The 18,484-nt window shown below is 37.6% G+C and overlaps 2 protein-coding genes across 2 annotated transcripts; one reads left to right on the forward strand and one right to left on the reverse strand.

Annotated features, from left to right (window-relative positions):
• Positions 1 to 210: 210 nt before the first annotated feature.
• Positions 211 to 3,062, reverse strand: LOC113134456 (von Willebrand factor C domain-containing protein 2-like). Its single transcript, XM_026313838.1, has 3 exons — positions 2,526 to 3,062; positions 1,471 to 1,600; positions 211 to 1,297 (listed from the first exon to the last, which is right to left on the reverse strand). Exons 1-3 carry the CDS (start codon positions 2,868 to 2,870, stop codon positions 1,107 to 1,109), a joined length of 666 nt encoding a protein of 221 aa, XP_026169623.1. The 5' UTR covers positions 2,871 to 3,062; the 3' UTR covers positions 211 to 1,106.
• Positions 3,063 to 3,428: 366 nt separating this feature from the next.
• Positions 3,429 to 18,195, forward strand: ccdc24 (coiled-coil domain containing 24). Its single transcript, XM_026312659.1, has 9 exons — positions 3,429 to 3,486; positions 4,056 to 4,217; positions 7,952 to 8,139; positions 11,729 to 11,845; positions 11,934 to 12,038; positions 13,032 to 13,086; positions 15,800 to 15,863; positions 16,302 to 16,419; positions 16,812 to 18,195. The coding sequence occupies exons 1-9, from the start codon at positions 3,433 to 3,435 to the stop codon at positions 17,881 to 17,883; spliced, it is 1,935 nt and encodes a 644-aa protein (XP_026168444.1). The 5' UTR covers positions 3,429 to 3,432; the 3' UTR covers positions 17,884 to 18,195.
• Positions 18,196 to 18,484: the final 289 nt, after the last annotated feature.

Raw genomic sequence — 18,484 nt, forward strand, 5'->3', positions numbered from 1 at the left:
CTGAATTAAAATAGTGAAACTTGTCAACTGGTAATAGTAGACTTCATGCAGCAGCAGCATAGCTGTCTTATATGTAGGTGTCCTATGTGTAAGTAAATGTATTTCTAGTCAAACATTGCACACAAACATCTGACAAGATGAAATTATTTTTAATTTCATTCTAATATCACTTATGGTTAAAGTAGCAGAAAATGACAGAATTGATGCAGATAAACCTGTATAAAATGACAATATAGCTCATGCTGCATTTCATCACGAACTTTGTGGACACAGTAACTGATTAATGTTCATCTATAGAGTGGAAATAATATGGAACACTGGTTCTATGAAAAGTTATACATTCTAATGAAAATGAATAAAGCAGTGAATTACATATTGTTTTTCGTGGCCTAAAGTGTACATGCACAAATAACAGTCCAGTAAATGAAATCCTGCTTTCTAATATTACCTGTGTCTACAAATATGTCACGTTAGGCCATAGTCTCATATGATATATTTCGATTAGCATGGAAATTGAGCTGAAAAAGTTACAAAATGTTTATTATTTTGCTAAGCCATTTCCTAGTCTAAATTGCATCACAGCTGTGCATACATTTTGGTTCTGCACCAACCTGTGACAGGTCAATTATGATGTTTTATCATCCAATAATGTCATTGGCTTTGTTATGTTGCTAATTGTTTCCTATGGCACCTGCCAAAACCCACTGACATGCAGTTAACTATAGCTTTGACTCAAATGTCATTCAGCTTTGATTTTCAGCGCTGTTTGTGACATGCAGGACAAATACGATATGATAATGGTCTAAAGGCATTGTCCACCAAAGTGACAAATCCAGCGGGTCTCATTATTATAAAACCAGTGGTTGGATTATACTTGTGGATCAATTCTGATGGTCTGCAAATGGTAAAGTCTTTGACTGTGGTTCAGTTCTGCTAACAAAATATTTGTGCAGGTGCAGATGATGTTTTAGGTCTGGATATACCAGTGACAGTTTCAGCTTCACAGGAGGTGCAGTATGTTTTTAGAGATAAAAAATGTGTACAGATGATCAGTCATCAAGGAATATGTAATTTAAAATAACAACTGGTTCTGTGCTCACAGTCAGTCAGTTTTGCTGGGTGGACAACTGTTCAGGCGTACAACTTTTGAGATGGGAACAGGTGGCGAGACGGTTTCCCTCCCAATAGCCGGCATCCTGGCCATCATGACAGCGACACCTGGTACAGGAGTTGACCCAGACAGGTTCTCCTGCAGGAATGACTTGACTGCGTGAGGCATCTACGTAGCAGTTAGGACCTGTAGAGAGAACAGCAACAGAGGCAAGTGTAACTGCAGAAAGTATCATCCACTAAGCAAAATCACAGGGTGGTGCCTAAAAACTTATATTTGAGAAGATAAATGCACTGCCGCCTTCAGTGTTTTTCAAAATAGTATTATTTTCTATTTTCTATAATTGCTTTGTGACTCACCATCCTTGCACTCAGGGCAGCATTTCCCAGGCTGGTAGACAGGGTTGACACATGGTGGAGGGGCACAGTCTGCAACCAGACAGCGGGCAATGCCATCACTGTCACAAGTGCACTGTTCACATTCTGATGGCTGGGACAACACAGGCATATGCACAAACAGAGAGACCCAACATGAACTTAAAATAATTAAAATTAGAATAATTTTAACAACATTCAGTTGTTTATACTAAGGACATAAAATGCATATGTGAGTATGGCACTTCTAACTGGCACTGCTCACCAAATCCTCCTTATGCCATCTCAAAAGGGGGCGCCATTTTCCTCTAATTCTCTGATGTTACATACCAACATATCGAATTCACTTTTGTAAGAAAGTAGACCTAAAAAGTTTAGGAAAACTGGTGTCATCAGTGTGAGTTTCATTTAAAAATACTGTTATATGTAAATATACATTCAAATGAGAGGTAACAGTTTCTGACAGGATAGAACCTGCGTGAAACAAACCACAAGATCTAACGTTTCAACATGGTTATAATGGCCATGTTGATCTCATTAATTACGGAACTTAGAGTATATACAAGTACAGTTTATAGATTTGCAGCGATATTCAAAGAATTTCTCAAATAAAAGCCTAAATCTAAATTATGCTCTGTATGAATAGTTTTCAACCTTTCTGACCCATGACCCCTTCAAATTAAATAGTATATGCTACTGAGCTCTAATCACAGATCAGATGTGAGCAGTTTAAACAAAGAAATTTTCCCTTGTCTGATATTTTAATTTTAAGCAGTCTACCAAAGAATGGAAGATGTTATAAGAAAGATTGAAAAAACTGTGCAATAGATCATTCTATGTGTATTTTGCTCTTATCATTTTATGCTTCTTCAAACTTATTTTATGTCTATAGTCTGGTTCCATAGATTTTAAGTACTTACTGGCACATTATCTATATGTCTATAGGGTCATGCAGTCCCTATCCTCATATCCACGCTGAAGGCCATCACTGGCAATTTTCATATTTGCAGGGTATCATGTGCCATCACTTTGAGGGTTACCTGGAAGTTCTGCCCCAGCTCATATACAATTCCTCGAAACTCACACCCGATCTTCTCGCACCTAGGGCAGCAGTCAGTGGGGTAGTGGCTGACATGGATGCATGCAGCTGGGAGAGAGGTGCACTCAGTGCGGGCACACGCAGAGCCCTCGGCGGTGCATTCACACTGGGTGCAGTGGTCAGAGTCAAGAAAATACCATTCCCCGACATAGTATATGCTGCCGTTGGCCTCGCAGGTGCTCTCTTGATGTCCGGCTACTGAGAAGCCAAAACCGGCCTGTGCGCAAAGCAGAAGTGCCAGTATTGTGTGCTCCAAAGAAAGACATTCACAAAAAACCTTTGCCATGATTAATCTGATGAGTCCCCTTCGCCAAAGGAAATGGTTAACAAAGGAGTAAAATGAAAGATCCACTGTAGTCTAGCTGAAGTTTGTTCACAAAAGTGTTTAGTTCTTACATTGTTACCGAGCGAAAAAAAAAACCTTCCCTTGACGTTACCTCCGTACTCATTCCTCAGTGGTTTATTGGTGTGGCGCACATTTCTGCAAGGAGCCCAGAAAGGGGTGGAGGCTGGGGGCATAAAGAGGGAAAGTTATCTTAACTGCCTGTCGGAGGTTTTACAGACCAGTCTCAGCTGAAGGCTGCGCCTCTTTTATTTAACATCTTTACTAGTCCAGAGTTTTACAAGAGCACAGGTGTGAGTTAGGCTAAATTAAATAACCATTTTAGGTCGAATACGGATTTAGCCTGATTTGGTGCCTTTCTATACAGTTATTAGATTTACAGTTGTTAGAATAAAACACGAACAGAAAAAAAAAAGTTAATTTATTATCAGATATTTTAGTTTCTGGCTAAACCTTCTGTTGGCATTTCGGGAAGATCTCGCGATATCTCCCCTTACCAACTGGAATGTTTACCATAGATACCACAGCCTTGCTAATTAACTACAAGAAGCAAGCTAAGGTGAGCTTATTTTGTTTTTTTAATAACACAATAAACGCATTTCTGTAAACCTGTGCCGTATTTGACGCAGTCGGTTTTAACATTTAGTCGCTTTTGTAAGAAATATTCAATTTAATTTGTTAAGATAGTTTACTAATTTTCCGAGATAAAATGCTCAGCGCTGTCTCTCATTAGGCTAACGTTGGCTAATAACAGGTGTGGAAATGGATGAACCTCACTGATATGGTCACAGTATACTAGCTAATGTTAACTAGTGAGCTTTTACTTATCTTAGAGTTAAATAAAAGTGGAAATACTAGGCTATACATACTGATAGTCCAAGTACAAGTAAAACTGCTTTCTAAATTTTCCACCTGAAGTTCCCTTCGGGGAAGAACAGAGTTTATCTCATGTCATCCCATCTCATCTCAAGATGTGCTTAGCTACTTAAAAGTATTAATTTCTTATAAGGAAAATTCTGAGGTAATTATTGTATATGGTCTGTACTTTAATCTATAGCGTTTTAATATTTCAGTGAATGCACTGAGCTGCATTTTACCACTTTATTTTATGTTACTTTTTATTCCTAGATTGTCATTCATATGCAGTCTCCCTGTGAAAGCCAGCTCTGGTGCCTGGGGCCATCTCTGTGGACTCTGATCACCAAACATGTACCCGGGTCAGAGGTCCCAAAGATTCGTACAGCATTGGGCCCCTTCCTGGTTGATATGTACGCAGAGTTGCACAATGAGGTGAGAGTTTTTATAATGCAGTAGCTAATCTGTTCTGTCAGGAGGTAGCTATATACAACATGCACTTATGTTTTTGTTGGAAAATTTGTCTCCAGCTGTCTCATCACTCATGTTTGTTTTTTTTTTACATTTATTATTCTTTGAAATAATACCTATTATGGGGTTGTCTCTTGTACAAGAATCCACAACATCTTCAGGAATTTCCCTTTAAGCAGAGTGATTTAGAAAATGCCCAGCTAAGCAGTCCTGGCCAAACAATTTAAGAACTCTGGTTTAAGTTTCTGTAAGTAGGTTAGGTTGAGTGTGTACACTCATTAATTACCTAGTCTCCCTAATAAAAGTGAAATGTGGGGTAATGGCATTATGCCACAGTTAAGTCCAAATGTGAGCCAGACAGACATCAATATTTACTCAGGGAACTAGTACGGGAAGCTCTCAGCTCTGGCAAATTGACCACATTCAGAATAGATGAAAGAAATACCCAGCTAAGGTAGAAAGGTGCATACCTCACTCAATAGTCCAATTTAAGGTCAAGACTAAGGTGTTACATTCAATTTGAAGAGTATTTTGAGAGAGGTGTAGCTGATGTAAAAAAAACATTTGGTGAATCCCAAAGTATCACAAATTGTGAAATGAATTAAAAAAGGACTTCAGTAATAGCTGTAATTTGCATGGTTCAATGCTATATTGAAATGTAGCCTATCCTAATTGTGTTAAATCTAACTAGGTTCACAACTAAAGATTATTTTCATTGTAACTTAATTTGAATTTATTGCAAATGATTTTGTCTATAAAATGTCAATCACAAGTTCCAAAATCCCTAAATCATGAAATCAATTGTCTTGTGTTGTCTATATAATCCTCCACTGCCTTATCTTAGACATGAAAATTCCTAATATCTTCCTCAGTCAGGGAGTCTGTCAGCCACTGGATGACATGTGTTTGGACTACTGCTTGTGACATATTGCTAGTGGACTATTCACTTTTTTAAACAAGTAATAATTTTTCACTTTGAAAATGTTTTCATTTAAACAACAGCTAAAAAATCAAGACTTAAATTCAAAGTAATACAGAATAGAGAAACACAAGCATTTTAGAAGCTGAGATCAGCAAATATTTGTTATTTCTGCTGGAAAATTGACACAAATGAATAAACAATTATCAAAATAGCAAGGGAATTTTATGTAAAGTGTTGATTGATTGGTCAGCTAATCATTTTAGCTCTAAATGAAACCTAAAACATTAAAGTGCATTGAATTTGGCCAAGTGATTGACATTAAAGTTATAGTAAAACATTATTTCTGTATCAGCTCTTTTATATTGGATATACATACCTATTTATGTGCTTTTTTCTTTCTTATACAAAGAATACACCCCTCCTGTAGTATCCCAATACCAGTCTCTTTCTCTGTTTTCTTGGCTATTCTGTTCTCATTCCTTCTGCCATCCTCTCTCTCATTTTCCTCAGTGTGTTTGTTCAGTAATGAAATCTCTCCATCTGTAGATGTTATCTGCTCTCTATCTGCAGTGCAGCAACACACCAGTCTGTGTTTGCGGAAAAATGCCTTGACATAGTCTGTCTCAGCTTTCAAGCCATGCCATGTAGACACTGACTTTGTTTTTTTTGTTTTTTTTATAGTTAACATATAAAAAATCACAGCTGACAGCTACAAGACACATTTTACATGGAAGTATGCAAGTCTCGCTCTCTTTCACATACACACTGGCATGCGCAGATACCCTATGACTCTAACATATTCAATACATAATTAAATGATCAACTTAATTCTTTTAAGTCCTTTTACATCACAAAAATGGTTTATAAAGCACACTCTAAGAAGCATTACAGCAAAAATCAAACCACAATGATACAGAGTAATTCAACCCATATACATATATGTACACACTTTAGTGTGCGCACAGACCCACACACACACACACAGAAGCCCAGTAAGCCCGGTGAGTCAGGGGATCGGTATAATAGGGTTAAAGAGGCTAATCCTCAACTGTTGATAAGGCTGTTAGCAACACATACTTGTGGTCCAGATTGTGTGTGCACTCGTGTGCCAGTCAGAGGGAATGTGTTTCTCTCTGTGCATATATGTTTTGCATGTTTATATATGTGTGCATATGTGTATGATATTTTTTCACCTACTGTTAAGTGTATCTAGTGAATGAGTACAAAGCCCCCAGATGAAAAGAAAGGCTGAGAGCTTTGATCATTTTCAGGGGGAAAAAACAAAGCACTTTATTCAGCTCTCAGACAGGGCAAACAGGTTTCCTTCAGTTATTACATCTACTGTGGGGGGATCACTTCCTTTTCTTTTGTTCTGTCTTTCCATCTTTCCTCAATCTTTTGATTTTTTTTCTCTCTGTCGAATGTAATGCATTCCATCCCTTAGCAAGTAATAAATCTACAGGTGACTCCTCCATTCTTTAGTGCCTCCATTTCTTCCTCCATCAAATTCTTCGTTGTCCATGGCGGTTAGATCAGAGGGAATATCAGCCTCTCTTTTCAAGTCTTCTTACAAGGCTAGTCTCTCTGTACCTCCCTCTAAACTCACTCTTTCTATCTCCACTGAAGGAAAATGAGTCCTTTAAGTAAACTGTATCCTAAAATCCAATTTAAAGAATTTAACATAATAGCTCCAGGTAGTTTTTTAACTCACAGGTTTCAAAAGCACTATTTTAAAATAGCTCCTGGATGAGATCAACAGTCTCAAAGCAGGGATGCGGGTGTGAAATCCAGGGAACAACTACTTAGCCAGCGAGCCATGAAAATGTAAAATAAACATCTTAATAGTCAAAGACAGACAGAGATAGAGCACTGTGTCTTTGTGTACTGTGTGTTCTATGTAAATGGCCATGCAGACACTGTGATACGTGCAAGACTAGGTGAAGTTTTTAGTATCCTCACGTGCATTCCTTTGAAGTGAAGCCTTTGACTGCAACCTGACAGAAATGACTTGCCGGCCACATGTGTGGGGGTGTTAATGGGATGGAGACCCCAGCACTCGTGCACAACTTTTTAACTTTTTTTCAAAACCCATAATGAGTTTTCCAAAATTTCTTTTCACTATTGTCAAATGATATCCATTCTACAGCATGTGTGTATTCAGATACAGAAAAGAAGCTGTGGAGTATGGTTCAGGGTACTCAGCTCTCCTTCCACCTTAGTACAAAGAAAATCACGTATAAAATATGGACTTTTTTATCTGCAGTAATCCCAATAAAATTGCAGAGACTAAAAAGCTGCCTGGTACTGCAGCACACAGGGCTGTGCCAACCAAAAAATCACTTCGCCACATGTAGTTAATCTTTCTTAGTTTCAGGCCTAATATAGTGCCTTATTTTGTATTCACTCAGACTTAAATGATAATCCTCCACTGCCTTATCTTAGCCATGAAAATTCCTAATATCTTCCTCAGTCAGGGAGTCTGTTAGACACTGGATGACGTGTGTTTGGATCACTGCTTGTGACATATTGCTAGTGGACTATTCACTTTTCTTTAAACAAGTAATCATTTTTCACTTTGAAAATGTTTTCATTTATCTATATACCATCTCTTAGTGCATTGCCCTGAGCTGTTAGCTGTGAATGTGTTAGTCTTACTGTGTATATATTATTTATAACACCAGCATTCAGACATTTTTCTTACTAAAAAAGTCTGTCCAGTCTGTAAAATACATCCTGAAAAATTGTTTATATAAAACTACTCTTTTAACTTTTGCAGGCAGAGATATGGCACACAATGTGGCAGGAGAGCCAGAGAGTTGGAAACCATGGCAGCAGGGCAGGAACCCCACTGTCACATCAACAAGTCACCCTCTTAGCTGACCCCCCTGCAGTCAAAGAGCTGGTGAGAGCTGAGGTCAAGATGTTATTACAAAGTCTGAGGGAGAGAGCCAGCAGTGGGGGGAGGTACGTGAACGTTCTCACAAACTTAAATCCACTCTACTGTACATTATTTAAGCACTAAAACTGTATCCATGTCCTTTTATAAAGATGGGCAAAAGCAAAAAAAAAAATTTATTTAGTGTCAACTGGGAACGATATTTTTACAATGATGTTGTTTAATGATCGAGAGTGTATTGTTGATAATGGCAGTCATCTCAGTAGTGGCCTACACTACTATGCTCTCAATGACTTTAACTTTATGATGGCTGACAAGATAGAAGAACAGGATTTTTCAAGCATTTATCTCAGTACTCAGTTACTTTTTCAAAAATCTGTTAGAATTAAAATCCAAATAAATATTTGGCAGCCAAAGTTTTCATATGGGAGTTACCATTAGGCAACATTTGCATGATATATTCTTATAATATTCAATTAATGCAATTACTGTCTTGGTTTACTTTGTTTAGTTTGACTTTTTATATCAAGAGAATTTTTAGTCCTCTAAACCAAGGACTTCTCTTGACTTTTTTACAAGACAAGAGATGGGATGGGAAAGCAGGTTGAAAGAACCATTCTCCCACTCTCTGCGTCAGTTCCCTCTAACAAAGAGTGCTATAAAATGCTATATTGTGTTCCCTTGTCAGTTACAAATGGGATGGGAAAGCAGTGGAACAAAGGTATTGACGTAAAGATGTTGCAAACTGATTGGAAAATGTGGAACAATAGAACAATTATATGAGGAAGACATCCATATATTCCCCACAAAATGACAATAAACACAAGTATAGATTTGAAATGCATTTTAACCTTGAATGTGCAGTTAAATACTCATCTTAAGTTGTAAAGTGTCCTTTATTTAGTTGTTTGTCAGTGAAGAGCTGACTAGAAAACAATTATGCTTGGTAATCTTTATCTGGTTTTTTATGAAGCAAGGTCATCAAGAAGTTATAAGCCCCTTAAAAATTGGTAATAAAATATAATTGCTATTTGACTTTTAATTTTTTCAGCTAATCTTAGGTCACAGATTTGCATGTAGCAATTTGCAATTTATTGAAATGTATTAAAATACTCTGAATAATGTAATAAAAACTGTTGTATTGGTTAGTAACACCGCCCTTTCTTACACATCGTGTAGTATTTCAAATTATGTATCAAATGTGCATGTGTGAGAGTCTGTATGTATATGAGGTAGAGACTATCCCAGCAACTACCATGCTGCCCCCAAGAATGTCACCAAGTATCGTCTCTCTGGTTTTTCCAAGGCTGTCGAGCAGAAGCACAATATAAAGGTGGATTGTTCTCTGTTTATGTGACAAACCATTTATTGCCTGTCCACTTGTCAACTTCCTTTTTATTGCAATTTTCTTTTTCCTTTTGCAATTTATGTTGTATTGTTAAGCTAAAGGCTACAAGCAACCCATTTGTTATTTTGCAGTCTTTTTGTGTATGCATGTGCTTACTTTGTGCATATTATTACCCCCAGTTCCCAGTTTGGATCCACTGACCTAACATATTTGTGACATGCTGACCTATTCTGTAAAATCTGCATAACACATACTAATTTGTTGGATTTGTTGATGCCTCATTTAATTTTCCATCTTCGTTCTTTAACAAATAAAAGTCTACAACCACACTAGCCACTTCATGAGGCTGTACTTAGAGACAGCAATATTTTTACACAGTAAATGCTGCTAACAATATCCATGATGCTAATATGACTACAGTGACCATGTCAATAACATGGTGACTAGTAATCAATCAATCTTTATTTGTATAGCACCTTACAACAACCCAGGTTGACCAAAGTGCATAAGAGACTAAAAACAACTAACTAAAATAAATAAATGAATTACAAAAAAAGCAGATATGTTTGCAATGTTCATCATCTTAGTTTAGCAGAGCATTGCTAATTAGTACTAAACACAAAGTGCAGTCATGACCTGATAGGAATGACTTGCATTTGCTCATAAAATAAAGAAATGGAAAAGTAATTATGTTGATTGCACAAGATACAAATTGGGGAGTCACAAATGTGAGAGAGATATGAATATGTGTGCCAACTTTTAATGCAGTCCATCCAACAGCTATTGATAAATTTCCTTCAAAACCACATGGTGGCATTAGAGGAAGAGCCAAAGGATCACCAAAGTCACTAAGGTTCCCCCTCTGTGGACCATGGATCTTTCTACCCTATTTTATAGCAGTCCACCACAAGTTGTTGAGATAAAGCTTGGACCAAAATGGCAGACCAACTGACAAACATTTCCATAACTGAAGCTACAGCGCTAGCTTCACTTGAAACCATTAGCACCACTGGCATTACAGCATTGCTGTGTGTGTTTTACTTAAATTCAAGTGCAGTTTCCTGAGGAATCTAAATGGTTCACACATTAAATTGGATCTATAAATATCTAATACTGTACCAGCTCAATATAATTTTAGAGTTTTTGAAGTTAAACAGTTGAACAGTCTGATAGCCAAATGAACAGTGACATATTAGTGCCATTTTAAAGTGCAAGACAGAAACTGAAGCCATCACAAGTCACTCTTCTAGAGTGCTTTGGGTTGGATGTAAATGGATTACAAAACATCCCATTCATAGGGAGAAATGTAGCTGCCTGTGAACAGTGCCAAAGTATGGCTGCCACACAGGCTGCCAGCACAATCACTTTTTCACTTTGAAGTTGGCTTCAGTATACTTGTTGACCTTGATGCATGGTATTGCGTGTGTGTCTGTGTATGTATGTGTTTCAGGCCTTTGATCGTTCAAGTAGGCTAAGTCTCCAGAGTTTACCCGCTGAAAGGCTTTGAGGAGTAAAACCAAACGCTCCTGAACTCTGTGTTTGTCAGTTTAGTTCAAATTATTTCTATATACTCTCAGAGAGAAAGTATTTTTTTGCGTGTTTGTAAATGTATGTGAAATGTTAACCAAATTGACAATTACTACCAGTAACACTTTCCTATGTTTTTAGCAAAGGCCGAATACAAGTGATTAGCTTGAAGCCACAGGAACAGAATTTGCTGAGTGCTGCATAATAATAGTTCTCATCCACATACTAGATTTTTCCTGTGATTTGAACCATTTGTGTGTATGTGTGTGTGTGTGTGTGTGTGTGTGCGTATACCTTGTAAAAGTCAAATGATTTATCTTGGCCTCCTCATTTGTGGTCCTCTATACACACACACACACATTTTATAATAATAACAATAAATAATATTAAGCAGGACTTACCAGGCTGTCTCCTTTCATGCAGCTGCCTATACAATTAAACAATTTATTTTTTATTTTTCTCCCAGAGATCATTCAGAAAATGTATTTATTTATTTATTTGGGCAATAAACACTTAGATATTTTCTCTTCAGATATTTTTTTTCTGTGGACTGTGAAGTCTATTTTAGCAACCTGCATATAGCACGAGTCTCTTCTGTTCAATAATTCGGTTCAAAATGTTTTAAAGGGTACCAACAAGGTGGCAAGACAGCACAAATATAAATATAAACAGAAAGTAATTACAAACTATTGCACATGAAAACTAGAAAGTTAAATAGTAGCTGCAGATACAGTAAAGTGACCTGTGTAAAGCCTTTATTTATATGTGTATTTTTACTGTAGAGATCCTGAAGAAGTCCTGTTCCGGTACAACCCTAACACTGTAAACTACGTCCTTGGTCACCTTGATAGCTGTTACAATAACTGTGCTGACCCTGAAGATACTGATAATGGAAGCAGGTAACACAGAAAAGAGAAATGATATAAAATCTTATCTCTATGATCTTCTTTATCTGCTCTCTTCTTACGTTTTTCATCTGTTCTTTAGACCGAGTTCTTGCTGTTCAACCCAGTCTAAAGCCGAAGAGGAGATTGAGGTGGTGAGAGATAAGCTGAATGTCACTGACATTGACCAAGTGGTAGACCGTCTCAAGTAGGTTGCTTAGAGCTTTAGTTCTCGACTATTGTGACTTGGGACCCATTATGACAAACCAGTGCCCACCTCTTATCTTAGGTCATGTTGTGAGTTGTGAGTAGTTCAGTCAAATAGTGATTTTCTTTTTGAAGGACTTAAGCAGCCTTTATCAATATTTTTTAATAACAATGTATTAAAAAAACATTGTAATAATAATATGAATGTGGTCGCTGGTTGTGATTAACCTACAGAGAATTATCACCCATATCTCCTTCTCCCTTTGGCTCAGGAGACACATACAAAGAGACTAGCTGGTTAACACAGTTTGTCAGTGTTGTGCTTACAACCCATTTCCATTGTCCATGTGCTTGTCTAGATTTGTAATACAATTGCAGAAAAACATGATGCATATTCTGTTTGTGTTTTTTTTCTTTATGGTATAGATTTTTTGTTATAAATGATGTCATTTACATGTGCTCTATAAGTGAATTTCTTGGAGCTCTCCCTTAATTTCCCCTCAGCTCTCCTCTGTGTCCTCTGTTACTGCTCTGCCTTCTTCACACTCCATATCTTCTTTCTTTCTTTTATTCCTGGCTTTGAGGCCCACAGGGCAACACAGTCACTGGGGCTACCTTGGGAGAGAGCCTCCCTCTCGTCCTCTATGTCTCTTTCTCTCTCTTCCTCTTCTTCTCTCTTCCATTTCCTGACTCTCCCAGAACAAAAGACCTCATTGTCAGAAAATGGATCCCAGACTGGACCAAAAGTCTACTGTGGTTGTGTAACCAGAGAAGGACAAAGTGTGAGGGGATGTAGGGATAGATTTGGGGTGTAGTGTGTACACTTGTGTAATGCAGATTCAACCACTGCACGGATATGTAACATTTTACAAATGTCACACTGCTTGAATTGTTCATAATTATAAAATAAGGCTTTTAAATATTAAGTTTGTGGATGCCTTTTTACAGCATTTAAGAGAGCAAACAATTATTATCTCTCTTTCTCTTCATAAAGGTCTGTCCTAATGGAGGAATGTACAGTGCTAAACAGAATGATAATGCATTTAAAGGTAAGAAAAACAGGTTGGAAAACAGCCAACTACCATATTAATGTTTAGTTTTTGCTTTTCGGCTGCCAACTACAATAATGATCCAAATCCTAAAATTATTTATTTGAAATCTGGCTAAAAGCAAAGCCTTGATTTGGTGTATTGATGTCCAGCTCTTAGACAGTTCTACAATCACAGTCCATAAACTATGACCATGTAAGCATCCTGGAGTACAGGAGCATCCAGTCATGACACTTTGCTTGAAAATCCAGATTCCCTCTTTATTTATCTAGCAGATATACTTGTTAAATACTTAACCACTGAATTCATCATGTCACCTTAAATGTTTTAAATATTCCTCTCTGCACACGTCCTATATCTCAACTGTCTGCTTGTACTAGCATTTATTGCAGTTGCACCTTCTCATCAAAAAGAAATATTTTTGATGTCTTGGGCATAATTTTATCCATATTTCACTAAGCAGACAGATTTGATTCCCATGACATTTTACTCATATTTAAAGTTAAGTTTAGAGAGCAGTTTATCCAGATGACATGAGTTCCTGTTGATTTTTTTTTATTTAATCAGGTGGAACTGCTAACTCTCTCCTGAACTCCTGCCAAAGCATCTATATACACGCACATCTTTATGGGACTTTACAATGACTTCATTGCATTCATTTCCTTTAGATTTACCCTAATCTTAACTATAAGCACTGCTTGCCTAACCCTTAACATTAAACCAAGTTGTTACTCTAAAAACATGGAACATTTTAACATGAAAAACTGAGTCCCAGCAATGTGTGTAAACAGACTTCAGTCCCCATAATGTGAGTAATACCAAGCACCCACAGACACACAAGTAGCCTGTAAGATTTAGTCTAAACTTGTTTTTCCATCTGTCTAGCCAAGCATTTTGCAGTGCTGAGTAAAATCGATGTCCTTCCAATCACTCAAATGACTTACTAAACAGAGACAGAGACACACACAAACACGCAGATAAAGAAACACACATGCATGCATGCCTGCAATCTGGCTATACTGTCATGCTTGTCTGGCAATATGAGAGAAGCAGAGAGTGAGTTAGTTTGAAACCAGATGTAGGACTTTTCTGCAGACCAGATGTGGGACTGAGCTCTCTATATGTGTCTTTATGTGTGAAGGGAAACGTAACTGTCAGTAGCCTCCTGAGGTCTATGCATTTCAGATTATTACTGCAAATTATTAAATTATAAAATACGTATTCAAATACTGTGTTGAAAAATAGTAGAAGTGGCATGATTTTAGAGATGTACTGTAGAGAGTCCTACCAACTGAACAAAATGTGATCCCCATTTTGCCTGCCAAAGACAAGGTAAGCTCTTTTACCTTTAACTTTAAATGATAAACAAAATCAATTAAAATCAACAATATTTTTTTTTCAGTCAGTCACTCATTGATTCCTTCAAATTCCCAACACATAAATGCATTTGAAAGACAAAAGGAATTTGGATTCTGATCCAAATTGGAAGATTTGACACATAGTGACAGAGCTAAGCAGGAAAACATTTGACTGAGTCCAAATCACATTTTTAGACATTGAACATCTGTTTTGTGTGTTTCAGGGCCTGTCATAATTATCTAAAGATTTTGCTGTTTTTGTTGTTTGTGCTGCTAATTAACTGGAAAAAGTGAAAAAATGTATGAAATGCCAAAATATGTTTCAAATCAGTGGTTGCCAATAGGCTATAAACCAATTACTTTTTAAAAGTCAAGTTAAGGACAGTCACAAGCTTGTCCTCAAACACAATGTGTGTCTTGTCATTATTGTTTTTTGGTGGTCTTAACTGGGCAGAGGTGGACTAATGTTTATCAAGACCACCTGGCACCTTCCATGCTGTGCATTTTCAATTGGCAGCAGCAGAGGGCAATCCCACCACCCAGCTACCTCTGATCCTACCGGCCTGAATTTTACAGGCTGCTGCTATCCACTTTTTATAATCTCATTACACAGCTAAGTAGGATTTCAGCATGTTTCCGGAGTCATAGTATGATGAAAATATAGTAGCCATTACTAGCTGTCTAAGAATAATGACAGTAACATATAAGCTTTTCTAAAATATCAACAAGTCAGTGCCATGGTATTGGGTTCAAAACCCACAGGGGCCACAGTGTTGGAGTGTGTTTGCTTTAGAGTTGTTTTGGATTTCAGTCTCTTCAGTGTCAGAGATGCCACACAGTACTCTACTGCTACTTCATACTTTCTGCTGCTCTGAAAGACAACACTAGGAGGTTTGGGTTTGAGCCCCACTGGGAAAATAGACCAAAAATACATGTTTTAACTGTCAGTCTCTAGGCCCACGGGTAGGTCTGGTGGTGTGTATGAGTGTGCCTGTGGTTTTGCTAGTTATGGACACACACACATGCATGCACACATGCTATGGTTTTCATTTACTCTTGATGTAGATATTTCAGGCCAAATTATGATGGAATACTGCTGCTCAATCGTTTAGCGGTCACACACACATACCTTACCTCTTTCTCCCTGTTATTTTTATCCCTTTTCCATCTCCCTTTGCTATTTCCAAATGCTTACGCTTTCTTGAACATGTTTAACACATTTACCTTCAACAATATTTCCTGTGTATATTCTAGTTTGTGCCTTAGTATTATGTTAAACAACAAATGCACACTCAAACTGCATGATTAACAAAAGCTCTTTGACATTAATTTTGTATGATTTGTGTTTCTGGCAGGAAAATATTAAACAGAAGTGCAGAGGTACATGTGAATTTGATAAATCAGAACCTACTCTTGGAGGTGAGTCCATAAACCAGTATTCAAGTGTTTTCTGCCATCTGGTGGCACAAAATTGTCTAAGACTTGCTGTACGAAGAGAATTCTCTGAAGTCCAGTTTGTAAAATAAATTGATTGCATAAATGTGCAAAAAAAATGGGAATGCTAATTGTTTTACCCTGTTTTTCTTAGCTGGTAAAACAGATTCTCAAACATATTTGTGAATAAAAAAGGAATGACACAGACTTGGCCCAACCTGCACAAAGTATACTGATCTAGATGATATAATAAAAAGCTATTTGAGTACATTTCAGTGCTTGAAAATTAGTAGTGGCCTTTTTATCATAAAATTAGATGCAAATGGAAGTGTATTGTAATGCATTTTAGGCTGCTTCAGATAAATGGTTTCACTATTTTGGACTTTTTCAAATCTCACATCTGTTGTGTTTTCATATATATAGAGTTGAGAGAGTTAAGAGGAGCTGTACAGATGGATTTGGATGTTTACCCCACTTTGTTTTCCACTTCATCCACACCTTTGTGCCTTCTCCCTGTGAAGGAAATGAAAAACAGGTTCAGGTTTGTCTTTTTCTTTTAAGTCTAATTTAGCACCCCTAGAGAGACTTGTTTTTATTAATTATGACTCGTACTTATTTAGCACTATTCTCAAAACAATAATGTACTTAAACAAATGAAATACAATAAAGTAATGAAATTATGCAATTAAAAACAATCATATAAATTATATTTCTACATTACAAAAAAATATCAGACAGAGTTTGGCAGTGGCAGGCCTACTCAGTTTTTAAATTAATTTTGATGTAATGGTGATTGCAGGTTGTCAGTCCTGGGTGCCCACACTCAACTAAACCGAAATTAGGGTGAAATCAAATCCCAGAATACACCTGACTGTACTATCTTGCAAGAAAATGTTTCTCAATCTGATACTTATTCTGATTCCTTTTGCCCAGACCGTTGGCAGGACAAAAGGATTCTGATGAGAGCCTGCAAGCTTTAACTGCTGCATCAGTCCTAAGACCACATCCACCTTTCTACCATACTACCCCCAGGCCACCAGTTGGACCTCGTCTCACTAAGACCTCTGTATCAGTCAGACCTGTTTATACTGCATCACTGTCCATGCCTGATGGTGAGCACAGAAGCACATCAGCCTCCAATAAATCATGCAAAACCCCTCTCTGCAACAAGATCACCACCCCTGGGCATGCCACCAGTAAATTCACCACTAACCAGATAATGAGTAAAAGCAAACACCACAGCAGACTTTCCCCAGAGCACAATTGTGCTGGTCTCCACAGCAGGACCCACACATGTGGTTCTAGTTTTTCATTAGAAACTCAACAAAACTCACCCATCCATGAAGCCCATCTTTCATCCCATCACAGTCCTCTCAGTCTGAGCAAAGAGTATGATTTGTCACCACAGAGGGGAAGAAAAAGCAGGTCAAAGAATTTCAGTATTTCCCCCTCGTCTGTTGATGTACTTGGCCCTCTCAGTGATGCAAGTAGTTACACACGTAATGGTACTGACCACTTTGTGTCAACAACCGGGAAATCAAAGACACAAAATGGGCATCCGAAAAGTGCTTGTGGAGGTAGTTTAGTATCAATAACATTGCAGATGGATAATGACAGTAGGAAGAGCACTTCTGAGAGTTTTCATTCTCCAGTCATGTCTGAAACTGGGGGTCCTTCTGCACACAATTGCAGCACGAAAAGTAACAGTGGAATTGATAGAGGTGAAAAGGGTAATCTTGGGAAGGATGTCAACCAACAGCAAAGCCTCTGCAGTCACTCTTTGACAGATGGCGCCTCACATCTTCCAGCAAACAGTGGTGAACAAGGCCAGGCCAAATGCATTCAGCCATCATCTAAACGGATCAATGGGCAATTCTTTACTTGCCCCAAAAGACCACTTGGGGGCTCTGCAAGTCAGCATAAAAGTGTCCAAGAAGCACAGTCAGAGCTGCAGTTTATCAACAAGTTTTACCAGCCTGTCCCTCCTGCAAGTGTGCCAACCTGACCCCAACTGCTAAAATAAAAAAATAAAACATTTGAGATTCTTGCATAAAAGAGCAGCACCCGAGTGTCTTTAACAAGTTTCATCTTATTTCTGTACCAAGTCACTAAAAATTCCTGTTTTTAGACAGTAAAGTACAGCGTACAAGGTACGTATATTGGTGTTTACTCAAGTTTTTGATTGGCATATCAGACTTAATGGACCTGCACACCCTCACAGTTGTCAGTCTTGCACATTATTTCTCCGATTAGATTGAAGATAGCTCTGAGTATGGTTATTTTGTCTTTTTTATCTGCAGTCAAATAAAATGTAATTAAGAGCAAAACTTTCATACTGTAATCAAAATGTATTTATTTGCAACCAAAAACAGTTTTGAATGTCTGAAATAAACTGATTATCTGAATTATTTTCAGTTCAAACAAATAACTCTTTATTTGCAGTTTGGCCATTTTGATTGTCTTTGGTTAGACACAGTGGGATGGTTAAGGCGGTTCTATTGTTCGGTCGACAATGATTGACAGCAGTAAGACCAATGAATTACGAGGTCTCGGGTTACCGTTTAGAAGTCATTGTTCCAGGGTTTGACTTGACAACATTAAAGGCC

This window comes from Mastacembelus armatus, chromosome 17 (assembly GCF_900324485.2).
Source record: "Mastacembelus armatus chromosome 17, fMasArm1.2, whole genome shotgun sequence".
Taxonomy (NCBI): Eukaryota; Metazoa; Chordata; class Actinopteri; order Synbranchiformes; family Mastacembelidae; genus Mastacembelus; species Mastacembelus armatus.

Excerpts from the sequence above, each read along its gene's own strand:
- LOC113134456 (XM_026313838.1), bottom strand. The coding sequence starts at position 2,870 with ATGGCAAAGGTTTTTTGTGAATGTCTTTCTTTGGAGCACACAATACTG. Across the intron at positions 1,601-2,525 it reads AGCTGGGGCAGAACTTCCAG|CCATCAGAATGTGAACAGTG; the intron begins GTAACCCTCAAA and ends GTGTTGTCCCAG. Across the intron at positions 1,298-1,470 it reads CTGCCCTGAGTGCAAGGATG|GTCCTAACTGCTACGTAGAT; the intron begins GTGAGTCACAAA and ends TTCTCTCTACAG.
- ccdc24 (XM_026312659.1), top strand. The coding sequence starts at position 3,433 with ATGTTTACCATAGATACCACAGCCTTGCTAATTAACTACAAGAAGCAA. Across the intron at positions 12,039-13,031 it reads CAAGTGGTAGACCGTCTCAA|GTCTGTCCTAATGGAGGAAT; the intron begins GTAGGTTGCTTA and ends CTCTTCATAAAG. Across the intron at positions 16,420-16,811 it reads GAAATGAAAAACAGGTTCAG|ACCGTTGGCAGGACAAAAGG; the intron begins GTTTGTCTTTTT and ends CCTTTTGCCCAG.